General features: G+C 44.4%; 1 protein-coding gene across 1 annotated transcript; it reads right to left on the bottom strand.

The window, feature by feature from the left end:
* Window positions 1-7,580: 7,580 nt before the first annotated feature.
* On the bottom strand, window positions 7,581-21,286 carry ENC1 (ectodermal-neural cortex 1). Its single transcript, XM_056325439.1, has 3 exons — window positions 21,040-21,286; window positions 14,547-16,359; window positions 7,581-10,808 (listed from the first exon to the last, which is right to left on the bottom strand). Exon 2 carries the CDS (start codon window positions 16,345-16,347, stop codon window positions 14,578-14,580), a length of 1,770 nt encoding a protein of 589 aa, XP_056181414.1. The 5' UTR covers window positions 16,348-16,359; window positions 21,040-21,286; the 3' UTR covers window positions 7,581-10,808; window positions 14,547-14,577.
* Window positions 21,287-21,555: the final 269 nt, after the last annotated feature.

The following is a 21,555-nucleotide window of genomic DNA, read 5'->3' on the forward strand; positions in this document are numbered from 1 at the left end:
CATCATTCTCATTTTAATTTAGTACCAAATCTTGGTTAGGTGGGTCATAGCTAGCCTCTACTAGCTTATGCAAACCATACACACTCATTGTGAACAACTTCAGTAAAACATACTTCCTACTATAATGACATTTCAGCTGCTGATTTAAAAAAAACAACAAACTTTCATCTATTTTTAAAACACAGCTCAATTTAAAAGACATAGTCAATGACCTGATGGGAGAGTGTGGACACGTATCTGGACTCCTCAGACCTGTGCCCAGTGACAGCACAAGAGGCAATGGGCACAAACTGAAATACAAGAAATTCTACTTAAGCATAAGCAAAAATACTTTACTGTAAGGGTGGTAACACACTAGCACAGGTTGCCTGGAAAGGCTGTAGCATCCCCATCCTTGGAGATATTCAAACCTGACTGGATGTGGTCCTGAGCATCCTGCTGTAGCTGACCCTGCTGGAAGCTGGGGCAGAGGTTGGACTGCGCCATCTCGAGAAGTCCCTTCGAACCTCAGCCCTTCTGGCATCTGGTGACTCAGTGATGCTTGAACATGCTGGATAGAGACTTATTTTCAGCTCTTCATACTAACAAAACTATTGAATTATTATATGAACCATTGTCCAGGTCCTGCATGCACGCAGGTCCTGGGCTGAGATCTTCTGTCCCTTGCTGCAGGCTCAGGTGAAAATGAGGTGGGGACAGAGCTGCTGGCAGACAGGGCAGCTCCGAGACCAGTCACAGGCTGCTGTGGGACAGGTAGTACTCAACATAGGTGACTTCAAGGAAACTCTTTCCTATTCAGGAAAGAAAAGAGAAACTTCTCAGGAAGGTTAGGTATGCCACAGGTGCCTGTGTAGGGTTTCTTGCAACTGTTCTGATGCATTTTATAAGGTGATTAACCCATGTAGGATGCTGAACTAGAGTAACAAATGTCTGCCCCAGCTTGGTGGTAGCCCTAGTCTGCGCACTTGAACCTAAGATATGCTCATTGCTAAGCGCATTCACTGAGCACATCTCCCTCAGAGGTGGTGTGGTGTTCAACAGCACCAGAGAATGGGTGGATCACTAGTTACTGTGGCCATAAGAACAGAAAGAAATACATTTATGACTTTTGCATCTAATTCTTCACAAATATTGTGAACTCTCAGACCGGGCTGTAAAGATCACTAAGCAGCTGATCTCTTCCTGTTGTTTATATGCTTGGTATTATGATTTTCCAAACCATCTTAGTTGCTTTCTGTCTATTGTGTTGCTCAAGCACCCTTGGAAGCAGGTAACCTCTGTCCAAGGAGCAATATTTTGATGCTCTCACAATTTTTTTGATGCCCTCAACAGAAAACCTAAACAGTCCGGCCATGCCTCAGCCCTTTATATCAGTACCCTGCAGTGCTGCATCATGAAATCGTTTCCTATTAGCATGGGTCTCAATCCTGCAACAGGTGCATGCTAACATGGTCTCTGAATGAATCTGCTGAACTCAACAGGAGCACTCAGGCTGCCTGAAGTTAAGCACCCACAGACATGCTCACAGGGTAAATGTTGTATCTGAGATGACAAGGGAAAGCTAAGGTATTGTATGGGACAGCTTTTAATCAGAATAGCTCAACAGAAATAGGAAAAAAAGTCTTCACCTAGTTTAGAGATCCAAATGAATCCATTGTTTGCTACTCCAACTAAGTGAAAAATAATTCTTTCACATTTTTATTTAACTATTCTTGTTATGGGACTTGGCTGTACAATGTCTAAAGAGCCAGCCAGCTTACCTCTGAACTTACAAAGCCTATATCACAGGTTTTAATTTTTTTTTTTACCCATCAATATTTTTCCTCTTTGCAACTTTGAAATGGATTAGAGCAGAAGAAATAGCTTCTTCTTCCAAGGACTGAAGCAGCTGCAAGGAGTGAGAGAAAGTGCCTCAGCTTATTGGCAGCTGCACTTGTGGTTATCTGAAGTTGAGCCTCTGAGTAGAGTCAGGATCCAGGTCTGCATCCCATTTCTGGGGCTGGCATCTGTCCACCAGGGCCAGCGATTACAGTAAGTCCATTTCTCCACATTTTCTGTCCATGGGCCTGGGCAAGAAACAGCAAGCGGCAGCTCAACATGATCCTGAAAAAGGCAGAGGCTTGAAGTGAGCATGTCCTACACTTCCCTGAAAGCGAGACGGACCGTAGATACCCACAGGCTTTTGATCAATAAAGTCATATTTTATTATAGCATCAGATAACATAACTTTTAAATAGAAACACCCAAATGCACTGCATGAAGTAACAAAGTGGAGATGCTTGGACACAAATATCATGTTTTCTTGGAGAAAGAACATAAGGCAGAATAATATGTATTTTTTCCTGCAGCCCTGCCCGCTAGTCCAACAGCTGTGAGCACTGAAGATACCCCACAAAATCTCCTCTAGTTCTCTATGAAACTCTATTCCTTCAGCATCTCAGAGGCTTTATGTTAGGACTTATCCAACTGGAAAAAAGCTCCTGTATTTCTCAAGGTTCTGCAGTCACCACTTGGGCTATCAACAGCACCATCCCTGCCTCCTGTGCTGCACATACAGAGCATCTCCCACAAGCATCTGCTTTTTATACGAGCAGATCTCCCTCCACCCCACAGTGTCCACCTCACTGCAATGCTGCAACCAGGACACAAGCAGGTGGGTTTCCTGGCCACTGCCAAGTTACACCTTGAAAAAAACTTCCACTATTGTATAGAAAACCAAGCAAACCAAATATCCATCAAAAAACATCAGGTGAGGAAAAACAGACTTACCTACTCTGTTGCTAAAGGGGTGGCATTTTCATCTGGGTAGGAGGTGGGAAGAAGGGAACTGTTTCTATCAACTCAAATCAATTCTGAAAATGCAAAGTAGCTAGTAAATCCCGACATAAAATACCTTCAGTGATGGGGAGGGTGTTTGGACACCCGTGAGCTGGGTGAGGTGGTCCCTACGAGAGCATCTGCATGTGCCCAGCTGTTCCAGAACCCCATTTGCAGGATCAAAGATGAAAGGCATGTTTCAACTAAACAGAAAAGGATATACATCAGCACTGATGACTAACCCTTTTAAAGCTAACACAACACATCTTACTTTATGACATGAATATTTTCAAGGTTTTTGCAAAGTTAACCAGAAACAGCTACATATAGGCCTGTGCCAAACAGGGTTACAAACAGCTAACGGCCATAAGCCATGTGAAAAAGGGGCTAAAGCTCTGTTGTTCAGGTAGAGCAAAACAAAGACAGACCCTCTGCAGATTTATCAGGTCATGAGATGCAGCCCCTGGATCACATTCAGTGGCAATATGTAAGCAAATGCTGTACAAAGCTTTTCATCTCCATTGCTCCTAATGTCTGCAAGATTCGCTGCTCCCCCTCTCTAACTGTGTGGGCTGTGGCCATGGGTCTGTGAGGAGTTTATGCAGCAGTGAGCTGAAAGAGCAAAAATGGGGGTGAAGGGAAAGTAAGGGCAAAGTTGGCATGGAAATGAAAGCTGGACCACCATCCTGTGCACCCAGGGACACCTCCACCAACCCACTGACCTCCTCTTGCCCAGCCACTTCCCAAACCTGAACCAGGCCACCCCAGCCAGCCATTTGTCCTAGGAGAAAGTCTGCATTGCCGTCCCTTTACAGTGATCCCCAGGGTTTAAAATACTCTTTCCATTGTTTATAAGGCAGGATGTTTCTATTTGTGGAATGGGAAAGAAAGCCTACTGCCTTTAAGATAAGAAGTCCAACCTGCCTTTTGCTTAGTACCTCTCCATACTGGGAGGGATGCCGAGGAGCAGGATAATGTTTTGAGTCAGTGTAAATACTCTGCTATGAGCAACTCCCTAAGCCTGTCTGCGTCCTAGCAGTGCTCTTTAGCTAAAGAGTAACTGTTTGCCTCAAAGAACTATTGTCCCTCACTGCTATATAAAAAGCCATCTCGCTTCTGTTTGCCTTGTGGCAAATGCTCCCTAGTTCTGTCAGTCCTGGGAGACAGGACTGTAACTAGTTTAACCCCTTCTCAAGGCAATTACAATGTGAATGAGAAGACAAGTTTTCACAGTCAGTCTTGCAGAGCAGCCTGACACCCTATTGACCGGTGCAGTGCACACAGTGGCTCCAGGAGAAAGTGCCGGGAGACCCGAGGAGGATCTGCTGCGACACCTCTCGCATCCTTTGACAAAGTCCCTGTGCCCCAGCTTCCCGGCCCAATGCTGAGACTAAATATTTTTGCTCCCTCACAAACCTGTTGTTGGGATGAAATGTGATGAGGTACCTTGAAATCTCATGGAAAGAGCTGCAGATTTGTAAAATCTTAAGTTCGTGTTTGTGACTCTGGCTTATATAAATATATAACTGCAACTAAGTAACACAGTCGACCATAAACTCTACTTCTGATTCAGAGCACAGGCTACAACCCACAAACTCCGCGTGGTGATTACAAAATATCTAATGAACTTCAACTAATACACAAGCTGTAATTTACTAAGTGTCTAATAACATAAGAGTAGGATTAGGAGGGGTCCTGGCAGAAACTCCAGTGGCTTTACCTCCTTCACAGCTCCCCATTGTTTCAGAGATAAAGATTATGGTTTCTAGGGTAACTAGACACACACACACACACACAAAAAGGACACATTGTCTAATTGGTTTCCTGAGATTGTCAGAGCATTGCCAGGCCAGAAGCATAGCCTAAACATGAGAAAGAGATTTGTTATTTATTTAACCACTCATTTTAATTCATAGTCATGCCTTATGTACATTTTTAGTTTTAAGGGTAATTCTCATATTTAAACGTACAGTTTCTAACAAATAGTGACACTTTAAAATTCACAGACCATTATTAAAGGCACACAGAGGACAGATGGTCCTGTTGTGTATGTGCATACGTTACCACTGAGGCAGCTTGTGTTTGGCTGCATGCCACACCCACACCTAAAGATTTAAATAAACGTAATTTTCCTAGGATATTTATGTTTCTGTATGGTTTATGTGCATACACATAGGATAGACCAGATTACCACTTCAGATGGCAGCCTTTGGCACTGCAGAGGAGGGTTAATTATGCAGGTCTTACAGAAGTGTCAGGGCCAAAAGTGATGATAAAGCTGGGGACTAGTGATCCTTTAAAACAAGTGACTTAATTTTGTCTCATTCAATATTTGCTAGCTAGGGGTATGAGCACACATTTCTGTTCTCATGTTGACACTTAAGCTGCCTCCCTGTGACAGAGCTCCACTCCATTTTCTTTTTTTGAAACCAGAAGACGACACCATGCTGCTGCTGCAAAGCCCACAGGGCACTGCCACCTCCTACCTTCAGGTACACCAACCATTCTCCACCTATGTGTACACACTACTGCCCTCGTTGCACTTCCAAAGCTTCATGTCACGGCATATGAAGAACTGGCGTGTTTCCACCTCTTTGGGACCCATCTTTTCTACTTACCAAGGTTCAGGTGACTCAGAGAGCATTCCCTTCTCCACCTTCAACGGCATTTAGGTCACTAATGTTGGGTCAGACAACTTCCACCCAGTTATCCAGGACCTAAACATGAAGTTACTCAGATGTCCTGGCTGGGATGATGGCAATATATTAAACCACACTTGGGAATGTTCCCAGGCACTGGAAGATGATCATCAGTTCTGCTAAATTGTTTGAGCAGCCCCAGCATGTTTTTGGCCCATGCAAACTTGTACTTCTCTGGAGCGGTCCTGGGCAGGATTCAGGAGCCAGAACGCTCCAGCAGCCACCTCAAGCAGCTCACATGCAGCCACTTTGTCTTGCCAGGATAAGCAGCTGCTCGACGAGCTCACGGCTGTTCTGTGCCAGCTGGCCTCAGTGCCAGAGACTGTTTCCAGGCATGTTCAATTTACTAGTATGGACAGAGCCTTCTAAGTCAGGGCTGATCATCCAGGTATGCTTGATGGAGCCATACTCAGTGCTGATTAGCTGATTCCTTTCTAATCATTCAAGGCATTTAGTATTCATACTTATCATAAATAAAGTCAATGCCTTGCAGGTATCTATTTTACAGATTATCAGCTGTTTTAAATCTAAATGTTATTATCTATTTTAAATTCTCACCATAAGTATCAGACCTCCAGTATGAGAAGTCTTCTACATTCAGAGCTAAGCAAAGGAGTTTCAATCACGACCAAAGTCCTCCAATAGGTAATGTGACACCCTAAAGTTACACCAGTGAGTGTGTAATGAACCAGTCTGTTCATCCCCAGTGCTGCTGTAAGCATCCCAGGCCCTAGTGAAATCCAGATTAAAACAAAACAAAACAAAACAAAAACAATGCAGATTACTGTCTAGAAAAGAGCTTGCAATGAGCACTGTAACTCATTTAACCTTATCCTGTTCTGTGGCAAGGTTGATTTCTTCCAGTATCCTTCCTATGTCAAGATTCCCTGAGGTAAGTGTCCTACTCTCTCAGCCAAGACTGATTGTAAATGCCACAAACACAGGTTAACCCAGCAGTACCTAGGCCTGAAAGTCCCTTAATACTGTGGCTCTGACTCTTTTGGGCAGATAAACACCCTGAAGAAACTTAACTTTCAGGGGGAAGCTGCAGGAATTTTGATAGAGGTAGATTAGAAGATATAAAAAAAAAATCAGGATTCTTGCAGAAAGCAATGCTTCCTGCTACTGCCTTGCCTTTCTCTATCTCTGCTAAACAAGCACTACAATTTCATTTCCAGGGCCAGGAACCCAGGTGCTCAGTTACACAAGTCACGCTGCACACGCTGGAAGTGATGGCAACTGAAGCTGTGCTGTGACCTGTAGACATCTCCTCTCTTTTCACTTCCTCCTTCAGAGCTGTATAGGCAAAGGGATGAGATGGTAGGTAGTGAAACAATACAAGCAAGGAAGAAAGCACTATTCCTTTGCTCTAATGCATGCACACTCGAGGAAAATCCTCCTCTAGGCAGGACAGCATGTACTCAGCAGACCTGAGCAACTGAACCTCCACGGTGTGTGCATGAGTGCCCCTACATGATGTTATTTTAGACCTGGACAGTGGTCAGTAACACCTAAGACAGTGGTTTTAGAAAGGTGTTAAGCCAACACAGAAAATCCATAGCATTTAAAAGAAAAGAAAATAAAGCCAATGAAAAAACACACCACGCTGTACACACGTAAAAATATAAGTAAGCTTAAAAGAGCAAAGAATTTGGCTATATGTGTGAATTATATAGAAAAACTGGAATGATTTAGACACAGCCAGCATTTTTTGCCTTGAAAATAATTGGGAAGGATTTGAGGTGCCTAATTCTGCTTCCAAGCCGTATCAGGCACTAGCTAAACTGTACTGCAAGCACCAACAAACTTGCATTTCCTGTTCTTAAATGTTTTGAGGCTCTCTAGTTTTAACTGCTGAACTTTGAGATAGAGATCATAGTAACAGCAGTACAACAGAACAAAGGGAAGGGAAGTGCAACTGATGCAGAAGCTTAAACCACAGCAGTAAACTGCATGTTGTAGATGTGCTTTTATTAAGAGGACATGAAAAGGACATTATAAGGGAGGGATTCAGAGCATTTGGAGGTGCAGGAGGGGAGGAAGAGACAACATTTGAAATAAATGTTCCATGGAGAGAAAATCTCTAATAATTTATTGACCTTCAGTTTCACATTGTGAAAAAAAAAATGCAAGTTTTACAAAACCTTAAGACGTAATAGCAAACAAAAAACCACAACATAGACAATTTTACTTCACTTGCAGTTTTCTTTTAGCACATGAACAACATTTCCAATAGCCAGGAAAGGGAACATTATTCTGCTCTAATCATTCTTATTCAGACAGGTGTCAAACCTAGAGAAAAGGGGCTGCACAATTATACCAGAAGAGGAAGGCTGTCCTTTGTTATATGTTTCTATGGCAACCAGCCCACAAAATAAGAGGAACCTTCCCATCTTATGCCAGGGTTTTTGTGTGCACTCCACTGTGAACTGCATTTGCTTCAAAGTGTAGGGTGTTTTGCAGGACTGGAATGGTCAAGTAGCTGGCCAGGATTCCCACATCAATTCAAAGAGCAGGAGCCTAGCATATTCCCTGCAGAGGCAGAGGCCCACCCTGACTTCAGCTTCCTTCAGCCTACACATAGGAATTAATCAAGGACTTGAAAGCAGACCACAACTTTGGAAACAGCTGCAGAAAATTCATCCCACTTTTGGAAGTTGCATGATGCTACAAAACAGATTTTGTAAGCTGAGTAGTTAGATGCATTGCTGCTTCTTCATGTCTGGACTCTAATCAGCTTGACGGAGAGAACTGTCTCAAACCTATATGCCGTTATTCAAACAAGGGGTCCGTACCCCAGGGACCAGGTTCACTCCTTCCTTGCACCTCACCCATCACTAGTGCCTGGGGAAAGGGCAGGCAAAGCGCGCCGGGAGTTTGATTTTATGGCTCCTTTTGCACCCCCAGAAACAGCAAGATGAAAGGCAACAGCAGTTCAAGGCTGTCTGCTTCAACAGGGCAACCTGTGCAAGTACAAGAATACAGGAAGACTTACCCTAAGATGTTTTCCTATCACTTAAAAGCCATCTAAGAGAAAAGAACCGGGGGGGGTGGGGGGTGAGGGGGGTGTGCTGGGCGCAGCTGGGGGGGGTTTAAACATTTTTTTTGATCTGTCATTTTGAGAAATCAGTTTAACCAGAGGAACTGTCACTGTTCATATCTACCTGGGTCTCACCCTTTAAAAAACTGCTAATGTCTTTGCTAATTAACCAATGTTCTCTCAGTACTCACAGAACTCCAAATACTCTATTCCTGAAATGTAAGGGCTTACTCCAAACAGCAAGTCAAATATAAGACAGCATAGAGAAACTTCCAGTGACCAGTGTAAACACTTTCAGATGACAAAGCTTTCACAAATACAGCTACACACTGTCACACAGAAAGGCAAGCATCACCACCAATGTGACTATTTTTGTTTTGCATGCACACATGCAGCTGTTTACTTACACTGCAGCACACACCAACCATGTTACTGAATGTGCCAGTTAAGTTGGGCTCCAGAAACATTCAGGAAAAACCACAACACAATACATGCTTAATGACAGGATCTGGCAAAGAAAGCACCTGTGAAACACAAGCTTCTGAAATCCAGAAGGAAAAAAAAAAAAAAAAAAAAAAAAAGAGTTGCTTCATCTCTTTCTCAAGACCAGACTGGTATGAAACAATTTATTTAAAAAGTAAAGTTTGGTTTCTCAGGATTGTATATGACACTTCTGAGCAACCAAGTGTTTAAAGACACACCTGGCTAAGGAAAACAAAAGGCAGCAGAGTCTGAGGGCTACTTTTAAGATTAAGAGGTTTGAAATTCATTTTTATATCCCCATAAGAATTTTGCTAAAGCACTTGAGTCTTTCACACCTGGTCACTCAGATGATCATCTGAAATCCAGATGGATGAGGCAATCCAGTCAGTGCAAAATTGCTGCTCTTCTTTATTCTTTTTTCTTTTTTTTTCTTCTTCTCCTTTTTCTTTTTTTTTTTCTTTTTTTTGTTTAATAACCTACTTTGAGGTTTTTTGTTTTTATTCTTGAATCACCATACTCCACTCATTCAGGTCAATGTGGCTATATTGTAGGTATCCCTCTCCTCCAACCTAATAAATAAATAAATAACTTTGGACAATGACTTCATCTGGGCTTGGTATCCAGAAGCTCTTCCACAGTATTTGCATTGCAACCAGGAAGCTGCACAAAGAGAGAGCTGCAAGAGATTTTGGCTATGTCCAGATTAGAAATTGAAAGGCATGACCAACAAATGAAATGTAGCAAGGACACCATCTACAAGACACACCACATGCAACCTGGGGAGCTGGTGGCCTGAGAAAGTGACCTCCATGGCTTCTTCCTTTAGTATGTGTGTAATTTGAGATCTTGCCTTGTAATCCTTCCATTTCCGACTGGGAAGCCACCCCTCCCTCCCACCTCCAACTGTTAACCCAACAGTTCTCTTTCTTTGTGCAGCAGAGCAACTCAGCAATCACAAAATGTGCAAAACATAAAATTCACACAAGCCCTTGCAACATGAAGACAATTGCAGGCATTGTTTCAGCATGCAAGCACTGAACAATAAATAACTGTATCTACAACAAGTAACATAACAGGAATGGGACAATTTGAGTTACTTATAAATACAGGGAGGAAAGGGAACAAGGAGGATTTGGGGGATTTAATTTTCATTCCCCACTGTTCCAAAAACACTTCACCACTGGGCTGTCCCTTATCAAGCAGAAGGTCACTCACTGCACACAGGACAATGCAACGCAGGACCTAAGAGATGCTGTAGGCACTGCCTACAGACAAGCACACTCCAGTTGGCAGAGTTCAGCAGCAATACCACTGTATCTTCATCCACAGTGGCATCTCACCATTTCAGAGCTGGTCTGCTTCCCCTGCAGCTGGCGCTGGCACTTCACGCCACCACAAAAAGAGGTGACAACCATTTCAAATTTCACATATAAACAGCAGAGTCCATGGAAATAGGGTGCTGTGTGCTGCACAACTCAGAGAAGTTCTGTCTCTTCTTTTTCTCCTGTGAAGGACTGATTAATATTGGCATTAATCCACAATTACTAGCACAAGGACCAGATCATTGGTTCATCTATTCATATTTAAACCATGTGCTGAAGCACTGAAGACTGGGTTTTCTTCCTCCCATTCCTTCATGTCTAGGTTAGATAATTTACAAGGTGCAGATGACTTTCTTCAAATGCAAGAGATGCTGAATGATCTTTCTTCATTAAAACCGTTTCTCCAGATCCGAGGTTCCAATTCTCTTCTCCAAATAAAGGAGTAAACTAAAAGCATGGGAAGGGGCAGGGGGAAGAAGAGAAAATAAAAGACTTAAAGGGTTTAAAGGGTTTTGCCGAGACAATGAACCATAAGGTTTTTGTTAGATGTCAAAGAAAATCTAAAAGCTAGGCTTAGGATACAATCCATTTGATAGGCTTCTCCAACCCACCACCACCATTGTGCTCCTGTGCAATAGTCAAATACTGATAAATGAGCCAGCCACAAAGATAATTATTTAGGGTGAGATTCTGACTTTATTATTCTACTAGCCTTACTCTGTAAACCATCCTACTGACCCCAGGAAGACTTTTTAATTTTCTGCCTATAAATCCAGTCATTTGAAACCTAAATCAGACTGGTCCAATATAGTTCAACATGATGGGCTTCACATCCTGCACACTTCAACATTTCTATGTTCCCTCAAAATCTTAAAAGTTTGTGGATTTAAGCAAACATAAACTTGTGCAACTTCTCTTCCACAAAAGCCCACATGAACACTTAGTGTAAAGAGTTTTTCTGTCCTTGGGCCAACGCAAACCTGGCTGGAATAAAGCCGAAGGGGAGATGAAGGTGTCTCACCCCAGTGCCTCTGTTCACCATGAAGAATTCCGAATTGAAATTATTCACAATATAGAAAGGGACATATAATCCCCTCACTTAAAACATACCCACTATTCATTACAGCAGAACTCTGTCTCATTTCTTTTCACACAGCAACGCACCATGCATCAATAATTCCATACTAGAATCCTTTGTAACACTTGATTATTCAATGAGAAATTCAGCCTTTGGATGCTGAGATTGTTTTGCTTTTTCACTATGAAGCTGTATTAAAATGCCAGCTTCCAACCCATCACCAGCTCATCAGAGCCATTTCTGACAGCACTGCTAGAATTTTAGGAGGCAAATCCCACATCATTGCAATGCAAAGGAGCTCCAGCGAACTCACAGTTCACTTAAACCTATCACACTTCTCTCAGGCTGTGATGTCCAAGAACAGGGAACGCTCACAGGAGACACTACAGCCTGCATAACAGCCCAGAGCATCAAGCCTCTTTGCAACCATGGACTTGAAATACACTACCTTCAATACACTACCTTCATTATGTCTAAAAAAAGGCCTCTGCACTTGTTGTTGACTAGTCTTTTCTAGACATTCTTCAGTGCAGTGTGTCCTTCTTCCCACTGAAACAGACTACCAAGACTGAAGCCAAAACAATGTTCCCTGTCATGGGATGAACTTAAAACAAATAAATAAACAATTCCAGAAGGGGAGGAGGGGAAATCCCCAACCTACTCAAAAGTCCCAAGTTTGAGGAACAAGACAAAGCAGACTGAAGTCCTCCTAAAAGCTGTCAGGCTGGGGCCACACAGCACTATGAAAACAGAGAGTAATCAGAAGTAATTTCCTTTTTGTCCCTCCCACCCACTGACAAAGCAGCAGGAGTCAGTAGAAAAAAACCGCACTACTTGCTGGATGAGCACACAGCACTGGAGAGATTTCACTCTACAGCTGCATTCAGCCAGTTATCTCGTGTGTTAGTTAAGCCAGTTATCTTGTGTTAGTGACACTAAAATAATGGCTTTTAACAAGATACTGCAGACCAAAAGAAAGCTTTTTGCACCGTTATATTCTGAGGACTCTTTTTCAAAATAAAACACTCCCTTTCATGTACTGTAAACTTCAGAACAATTAAGTCGGTCTCAGAAGAATAAGTCAATATTTTTCTTGGCACAAACCTGGGTCTGGGCATTCGATACTGCTCCTCTGATAACACTGAGAACTGCTGAAAGTCAGTAATAATAGAAATTATTGAACTGAAGACGTCAAGACTTTGTTCCCCACTAGGGAGGAAGCCACCCCACAGAAATCAGGCTTGGCATCTGCTGGCTGTCAGGGGTGCGATTACTGCCAGCACACAGGATCTGGTAAGTCTCAAGGGTCTGCCCTGCTTTCCCAAAAGTAAGTCTGGGGAAAACAAAGCAAGGAGAGAAGACAAGGCAGCGTCTTCAAGACAAATGACCACCTGAGACAAGAGCAGCTGATGCCACAACACAGCTCAATTTCACACCAGATTTCCACACTGACCTGCTGCTTTGCATGGGCCCAACCATGTATTCTTTACTCAACCAAAGCTTGCGGCCAGCTGAAAGACAACTACAAGATGAATCCTCAGTGTACCACAGAGAAAGGAATTTCATGACTATCCTACATTTCTAGGTATATAATTCTATCTACACTGCTTCAAAGACATTTAGGTTTTGTGTTTACCATTAGTCGGGCAAATGTCTCCAGCTGCAAAGACACCAGAAGAACATATGATCTGTCCTGAACAGAAGAACCTAGGGAAGTCTTTACACACAAGCTGTTCTTCCTATTTTCTGGAGAACCTCCATCAGTCTGGACTTCTAGGTAACTTAGATGCAAATGCAGAGCTTGTTTAATCACTACAACTGTATTTATTTAACTTGTTACTTCTAACCTGCCTGCCTTCATGGTTACAGTATACACTGTTCAAATCCAAAAACAAATTATCAGTCACAGGGCATGGATTATTTAGGACTAAGCATGCCACTATATTTGTTTGGTTGGCTGGTGGCAATTGTGATTCTGTACTAAAGTCTCAAGGTTGGAGTAAACAAGCAACACAACACTACGGGAATTATGCCAGATATGTTGCAGAGATTAGTAGTCCTGGAAAATGTCAATTACTTATTTTAAGTGATGTAACCCTAGAAAAGATAAAAATAAGGAAAAAGTTAGTAACAGCTGAAGTAAAAGTTAGTAGTTAGCATGGAAAAAAAAAAAGAATTGAAAAATATTGGCAATATGGTTAGGTACCCAGACTTCTTAGTGGCGTTTTTTTTCATCAACCTTTTCTGCTCTCCTCCCCGAATATCAGAAATCCACAACCACCAAACAAACAAGGCCAAATTCAGACTTGCTTGTGAGAAGATACAATGCTGAAGTTGCATCTGGTAAGAGCTTGGCCCATTATGTATAATTAAATTGTTTTGGAACAGTCTGTGCTATAGACTGGTAATTATTTCAGCCAGCAATATTAAATATATGTCTTCCTGACACTGTATCTAGTCCAACATATATGACCATAACTATTTTGAAAAATTTGTATATCAGTGGAGCAAATGCAACCTCAGTCCATGCAGGTGCAACCACGCTGTCTAGGTGAGATGGAAAATGGGGCCTGAAGTGCCTGCAGGACACCTTTCACAAGGCAGCAAGTTTCCCCAAAGGCTGTCTGCATGGAGAAAACATGCCGTCTGCCTGGAAACTCAAGTGAATTCACTATCAGGCTTCAGATCGGAATTCACAGTATCTTTTTGGGGCACTGTTACTGGATATACAGAGTGACCCTGCCTCTGTCAGGGAAATGGCACCAAAACCTTGTTTTGCATGAGGTTAGTATTTAAACGCAGGGCACGACTCAGTTTCCAAAGGTTATCTGCATTTCCCTAGAAGTTGAAGATGTTATTTTTGTTCAGCCCTTTCTATCTAAATCATGCAGGAAGAGGTCCTGTAAAGAGAAGTGGGTGCAAGATATCTTCTAGCATCTGGCTATGTAAGAGATGTGGTGCCTGACTTACAACGGCCTGTGAATGTGTGTGTCTCAGTTGCTTCAGCTGTAAAATTGTACTGAACACACTCACCCTCCCCAGAGACGCTGCTGAAAATTTTTGTGAAAAGCATTATTATGGTGGAATTCAAAGGTGCTGTTTCTTACCTGATAATTTGTAATTGCAACATACACACAATTATGAGGGGAGGTGCTTCCATGTGCTGACAAATGCCGTGGGAATTAGCGAATATGGCACAGTTGTTATGCTGTTCCACACATCTAATGTGGGATCGTAGCAGTCCAATGTCTTGCACCTCTGGATGCCAAAGTAGCCTCCGACCACATACAATTTGTTTCCAGATGCCACTGCATGGCAGCTCATTCGCTTAGCTGTCACATCTCCCACCTTAGTCCACTGGTATGCCTCGCTATTGAATTTGTAAGCGGAGCATGCAGAGAATTCAGTATCTCCACCCATAATAAAAATCTGGTTACCCAGAACAGCTGCAGCTGTGTAGCGCCAGGGCTGGGGGCAGGTGGCTGGTACTGTCCATCTGTTTTCACACTGATCGTAGCACTGAACTTTGGGCAGCTTGTCATGGCTAACGCTGGTACCTCCAAAAGCAAACAGCTTAAGCTTTGCACTTACTACAGCTGCATTGCTTACTCCCTCTCTCAGTGGGGCAACCATGGTCCATTTGTTGGTGACTGGGTCATATTGTTCCACTTGCTTTAAGGATACTGAGGGGGAAGCTGGAAGACAACCAGTTGCTGCGGTATGTCCTCCTACTACATACAGACAGTGCTTAAGTTCAGCAGATCCATGCCCAAACCTAGCTACCAGCATGGGAGCAGCCTTCGACCACTCCTCATGAAGGGTGTCATACACCCACACATCTTTGGAGACTCCGTTTTCTGACCCTCGTCCCCCGGTGATATACACTTTGCAGCCTATGGCACAAGCGCTGAACTCTTTCCGTGGACTTGGTATGTCAGCCTTTGGAATGATCTCCTTTGCCTTTTGGTCCACCAGGTACAGCTTGTCACACATAAAGGTTTGGCCACCCAAAAGAAAAAGCGAGTGGCCAGTTTTACGGGGTCTGGCACACAAACTAGTGACAACTCCATCATTCTGTAAGATCTTTAACTTGCATCTTATTGATTCTTCTACAATCTCTTTGCTTTTCCTTTGCTTGGTGATAAGTTCTTCCATGGCCACATTCTCCATAAGGTATATGGCTGGCAAGAGGGCCAGTCTAACTGTCTGCAGTAGCTCTGGCAGGTAACAGTGACGCTTACTCAGGTCATAGTTGACCCAGTTGATAGCTGATTCATATACCAGCCTTTCATCGTCAGTTTCCAATTCTTCACTGGAAAGGAGCTGCACTACCATGTCTTTTGGCAGCTGGAGGAAGTCTTCACTTTTACTGATACTCTGGAAGTTGCTAAGGCACATCCTCCAAGAGAGTTCGTAGAGCTTGGTGCACTGGTGAGCATCTGACAGCAACAGCATGCCAAGACAGTTGGTGGGATGAAGGTTTTTCTCCAGAAATTCTGCACAAGCATCCCGAATGTCCTGAAACTCCAGCATGTCACCGGCCTCCAGCAATGACTCCGCATTCTCCTCGTTGATGATAACCCTGGAGGAATACGCATAGTCCAGAAGAAGCTCCAAGACTTCTGGATGAATGGAATTATGAAAGTTGACTTCACTGTCCTGGCTCTCTTTCAGCCCTCCACTGAACATTGCTTCAAAATAACGGCTACAAGCAGCTAGAACGGCTCTGTGGCAGGGGAATGACCTGTTCCCAGCATGGAGAAGTACATCTGTAAAGAGACACTGCTGACGCAGAAGGTTCAGGTGAGTGAGGACACTATCAGCATAGGATGACTTGTGGAATAAGTATATGTTTATGGAGCCAGTACTGGCCCTAGATTTGCGATTTTCATGCATGCTGACTGACATTTTCTTTCACACCTATAAACAAAGAAAAAAATTAAGATCAATGAGACAGTTAAGTTCATTTTTACATATCAAAAAGTGTATCTACTATTCACCATAAACGGGGAAAAAAAAGTCTTCATTTATATGAGTGGACTGAGAATTGCATCTACCTTTGGCATGTGTTTATTTTTTTGTAAAGTGAGTTTCATAAATTACATACTCTAAATTTGTTGCCCAAGAGCAGGTTTATCTTGAGAAACCCGATCTCCAACTTTTCTAGCGATGCACTAAGCAAGTAAGTTGAATAAGAAAATGAACCAGGACTGATTTTCTCACCCTTCCCCAACCTAGACCAGCTGATTCATTACATACATACACATGCACATGCTTGAAACATTCTCCTGTACTGAATCATAGCAGGAAGAGCTACCAGAGAGAATACCTAAGGAATGTCAAAAGCTGCATGGGGAACAAAAACCTACTAATCCCATTAGGAAGCTTCCTTTTGGTATAATGATTCCATATGCAACAGCAGAGCATGAAAAAAAATCCCTTTTTTCATTCTCTGGGTTTTTCATTAGAAAAACCTAGCAATGATCGTAAGTTCAGACTTGTGAAACCGTAAAAAAAAATAGGACGACTGAATTTAGAGATTACATCTTGAACTCTGCCAGCGGCTGCCTGCTACAGTGATACAGCATATACACTGCCAAATATAGAGTCAGCAGAAAGAAGTGTTTTGACCATCAGGTGAAATCACCAAGGCATCACCTCTGAAGCTACCTTGAGTCAGGTACTCAGAGCACAAGCCATTAGTGCATTCTGAGGTTTGGAGGAAGCATAAAACAGAAGACATACCCTATCCTACCCTATTCCTAACAAACACAACGCAGTTTGGTCCCTGTTTGAAGGTGAATGTTACGTGCCATGATATGCAGGTCTATGTATGATTACAGCAGCGAGTTTCCAGATTTAATTAAGAGTCAAGCCAAAATAGTACAGAGTAGGGAAAGGGAGGAACACTGGCACCCATATAAAGCTAACGGCCAAAAAGCCACAGTGCAAGTAATAGGAGGTTAAGCATACAGAGCCCAGAGCTGTGGCTGTGACTGCTACTGTTAATAATCTCACTTCTCTCTCTCCAAACTGCAGTGGAAGCTTGGAGAAAGATGAGAACCAAACTTTCCTCATTACTACAATATTTGAACGCCCAGCGTCCCTTTTACTGCACCTTCAAGTAAGGAACAGGGCAAAAACCTACCTGGGAAGCACCCAATGCTAAAAGTCAGAGCATGACCTGGGGCCACTTGTAGGAGGTTTTTAATGTGGATACACTTCTCTCTCTCACAGGCTTTAACATTTTCATATTCCTGAGCATGTTTAAGCAGTACAGAACCGTACAGCTCTATTCCCACATTTCATGCTTCAAGATGACACAAGGGTTTATGAGCCTCAAAAAAGCATGTTTTAATAAATACGTCTACTTTTCTAGATTCATATGACCAGAACATTCAACAAAATCAAAATCATGTACGATTAATTTGGGCAGCAGACTCCATTTCAGAACCAGTGATCTGTGTATATGAAATATGCAACACCTGCAGATTAACTACAGCATAGCTGATTCCATCCTCCTTGCTAGTTGTGCTAACATACAGAATAATTGATTCGCCACATCCAACAGCAAGTTTGTGATACACCTTTCCCTTCAGTCACAGCAAAAAAGCCCCTCAAACTAACATCGATTAAGGCATAAAGACACCTTACAGTAAACTACCTAGCCCATTTCCTTTAATCTGAAACAATACTTCCCTTACGAAATATAACTGGGATTGAAAAGAACAAACACAGCTCAATACACAGTGCCCAATCCAAAATCCTCCAAAACAGAGAGGAATCCTTCCCATCAGAGCCATAAAGCAGAGTATCTTTCTCACTCTAGTATGCAAAAGTTCAGAGAGGTATTTTACCAATGCTTCCTCAACCAACCTATCAAATGTACTAACACTAAGCACAGAACAACTTGAGGAAGCTAGAATGTCTTCATAACAAAAATCCTTCTACAAAGAAAATTATATTACCTTTAATGCAATCGCATTGTCTGGCAAATAAAGACTCAGATGGCATTCAAGGACCCTGAGCACTAATCTCAGACTAAAACTACCCACTTAATCTACAGCCAGAAAGATTATACCAACCATACACTGGTTGAAACCTGCCGGAACTGAAGGATTACAGAAAGGGTCATGGCTTGAAATACTAGTACAGAAACAGTTTGGATACACAGATGGGAAGGTGAACCTTATGGCAAAGCACCTCCTGCAATTTTTTCACTCTTACAGGCACTTTGCCACTTCAAATGCCATTATGATGCAGCACAAAGCCTTCACTGTATCTCTACAGATTGGCCTTCCTCACACTGAGGACCTACTCCTGCAAAGGTTCCTCACCAGGGAGCAGCATGCCGGGGAGCAGGATGGGAGCTAAACACCCACTGATCAGAGACAATAGAGCCACGAGGATCTGAAGATGCTCTCCATTCCATTTAAGCAAACATGCAGACACCACGGTCCAGGCAGGCATGTCAGGATCTCTACGAAAACACAGGACCTCTGCTTCCCCCTCCCCATGCCCCCCATACTGGGGAAATGCAGAGTATACTGAAAACTTCCCTTTACCATGAACAGATCAGGGTTCAGAAATAGGGCAAGTAAAGTTCACATCAGAGAATGGAAACGCAAACATTCAGATCTTTCAGCAGGGTCTGTACTCCTGCGAGTGCCACTTGCTTAGCACCATTCAGAATGAGCCCATAACCACAACAAAATAGAGGCAAATGTAAGAAACCCATCCTGTAGTTATGCATACGCTGGAGATTAGTGAGCTACAGACCATATGCAGAGGGGATGTCACCTAAGCCCACCCACAGCACTAGTAACAAAGACCACTGCAAAAAATAATAATAATAAAAAAAAATTACGAGCCACTCTCAAACAGCTACGGAAGACACTCAGCGTTTCACCCCACTAAAATAGAAAATTTGGTCTTTCAGTGAACAAGGCCCTTCTCAAGAAGCACTTACAGATTTCACATATGCTGGTCTTTAACTGTTCCACTAACATTGCCTTTATCATCACAATGTTATCTACTGAGAAGAATTCAATGTATGCCAATTCACACTTAAGATAAGCTAAAGTATTTCCCCAAACAGAACAAAGATACATATCTATGCACATCTTTTTCCTCCCCTGTGGTTGCTGAGATGAGTTCACCCATGGACTAGTCGGACAAACACCCTTACAAGCAATTATCATAATTTACTAACAGGCAGTGTTTCTGTAAACATGTCCTTCTGCAGTTCATGACAGTTAGCTCAGTCCTGAACTTTACAAGAATATTACAATGTATAAATGGCATCTCCGATTTCTCTATTTGGTGTTGGAAATTATGCAAGCCTTAAATACTTCAGCAGAGTAACTTGCAGTCAGCAAATGTTCATCTTGAATAATTTAAGTCAACTCCCTTCAGGCATTTTTTCCTTAGAAATAATATTTGTATGTAAAAGACAAGAAGTGGTCAGTAAATTACTGATACAGATTTTATCTAGGAGCAGAGGCTGAACCAAGACTTTGATTTATAATTACACTTCAACAGGCTACTTGTCACAGCAGCCCAGTGGTAAACACTACTTTAAGATTGAACAGGCTGCCTGCCCTACTTCTAGCAGCTCTGCAGCACGCCGGTCTCAGCCTAAACCAAATGAAAAAACAAGTATTTTCGAATTACTGACACATCTCTGATGTAGGCTCGTTTTAATAAGACCGTAATTACATGGTGGTGGTTGTGGTTTTGTCTAGAATCAGTGAAACAGCTAAAGGAGAGGAAATTTGCTAAACATCACATCGATTTAACTAATGCCGCTTTTAACTCCTAAATCTGCAGCGATACTACCAGTTTTGCAGAGCCTGACCCTACCTAAAGTCCTCCAGCACAAACTCAGTGGCTTCGTAGGACCTGCAGCGAGATGGAAAGCAGAAGAGGCTGCTCCTGCTAGGAACACACTACCGCTCACCACATGCAGACAAAGAAATCCAGCTCTAAATTCCCCTCAGTTCACTCCAGCGCAACGCCTCAACAACTCCGTCTCTGCAAAGAAACTCGCTGGGTTTCTTCCCGAACTGGTAAAAAAACAGTACGAGAAGCTGAAATGCACTCGGTTCCCTTTGCAGAGCAGTAACCACGTGCAGAAGTTTCAGTGCCAGCGCCGGGAGCGCAGCGCCGCAGCCAGCCCGGCGGCTCCCTGCCCTGCGCCGCGCCCGCCGGGAGATGCTCGGGCCCCGGGCCCCCGCAGGAAGCCGCGGCCCGCCGGGCAGGCCGGCAGCCGCCGCACCGGTCCCCGAGGGCAGCCGCACACCGCAGGCAACAGCTTCGGCGGGCGCCTGCCCACCAACCACCCGCTGCCCGCGGAAGGGGCGACGGTCCCCGCCGCTGCGGGCCGGGCGCCGGCTGTGCCGTGCTGTGCCGGGGGGCAGCGGGGCAGCACAGCTCCAGCCCAGCGCCGCGCTGCCGGCAGCGCAGACCCCAGCGGCGGCGGACCCGGGCGTGCGGCAGCGCTGCCGCCCGGCCCGCCCCCCGCCCCTCCGCCGAGCCGCGCTGCCCACCCGCCTCCCCACCGCGGTCGGCGCTGCAACAGGTCGGCGGGCACCGACTTACAGCGGCGGCTCCTGGGCGAGCGCGGACGTCCCCGTTCCTCCGCGGGCGGCGCAGCGCCGCGCATGGGAGGGCAGCGCGGCTGCCGGCGCGGCTCGGCGGTGCCGCGGAGAGGCGGCCGGGCGGGCTGCGCTGCCGGGAGCCGCGCAGCGCCGGGCGGAGGTGGTGCCGCTGGCGGGAGGCGGGCCGCGGAAGGAGGGCGGGAGGTGGGAAAGAGGGACGGGAGGAAGGGAAGCGGGGCGCAGCTGCTCCTGCCACCGCCGACCACAGCTCTGGCCGCCCGGGGGAGCAGGGAATGGGTATATGGGCTGGGGGCGGGGGGAGCGTTTATGCAAAGCGGGTGAGTGACAGGCGGGGGAGGGACGGGAGGACGAGGGCAGCGTTCTCACAGGAGCTGCGGTCCCGGCCGGCGGCCGGAAAGGCGCGAAGGTGCCCCCGCGCCGCGCCGCCGGGGGCTGCAGGACGGGGTCGCCTGCCCGCACCGCGCCGCTCCGCACGTCCGCCGGGCAGGGCCGGGGC

Source organism: Falco biarmicus, chromosome Z (genome assembly GCF_023638135.1).
Source record: "Falco biarmicus isolate bFalBia1 chromosome Z, bFalBia1.pri, whole genome shotgun sequence".
Taxonomy (NCBI): domain Eukaryota; kingdom Metazoa; phylum Chordata; class Aves; order Falconiformes; family Falconidae; genus Falco; species Falco biarmicus.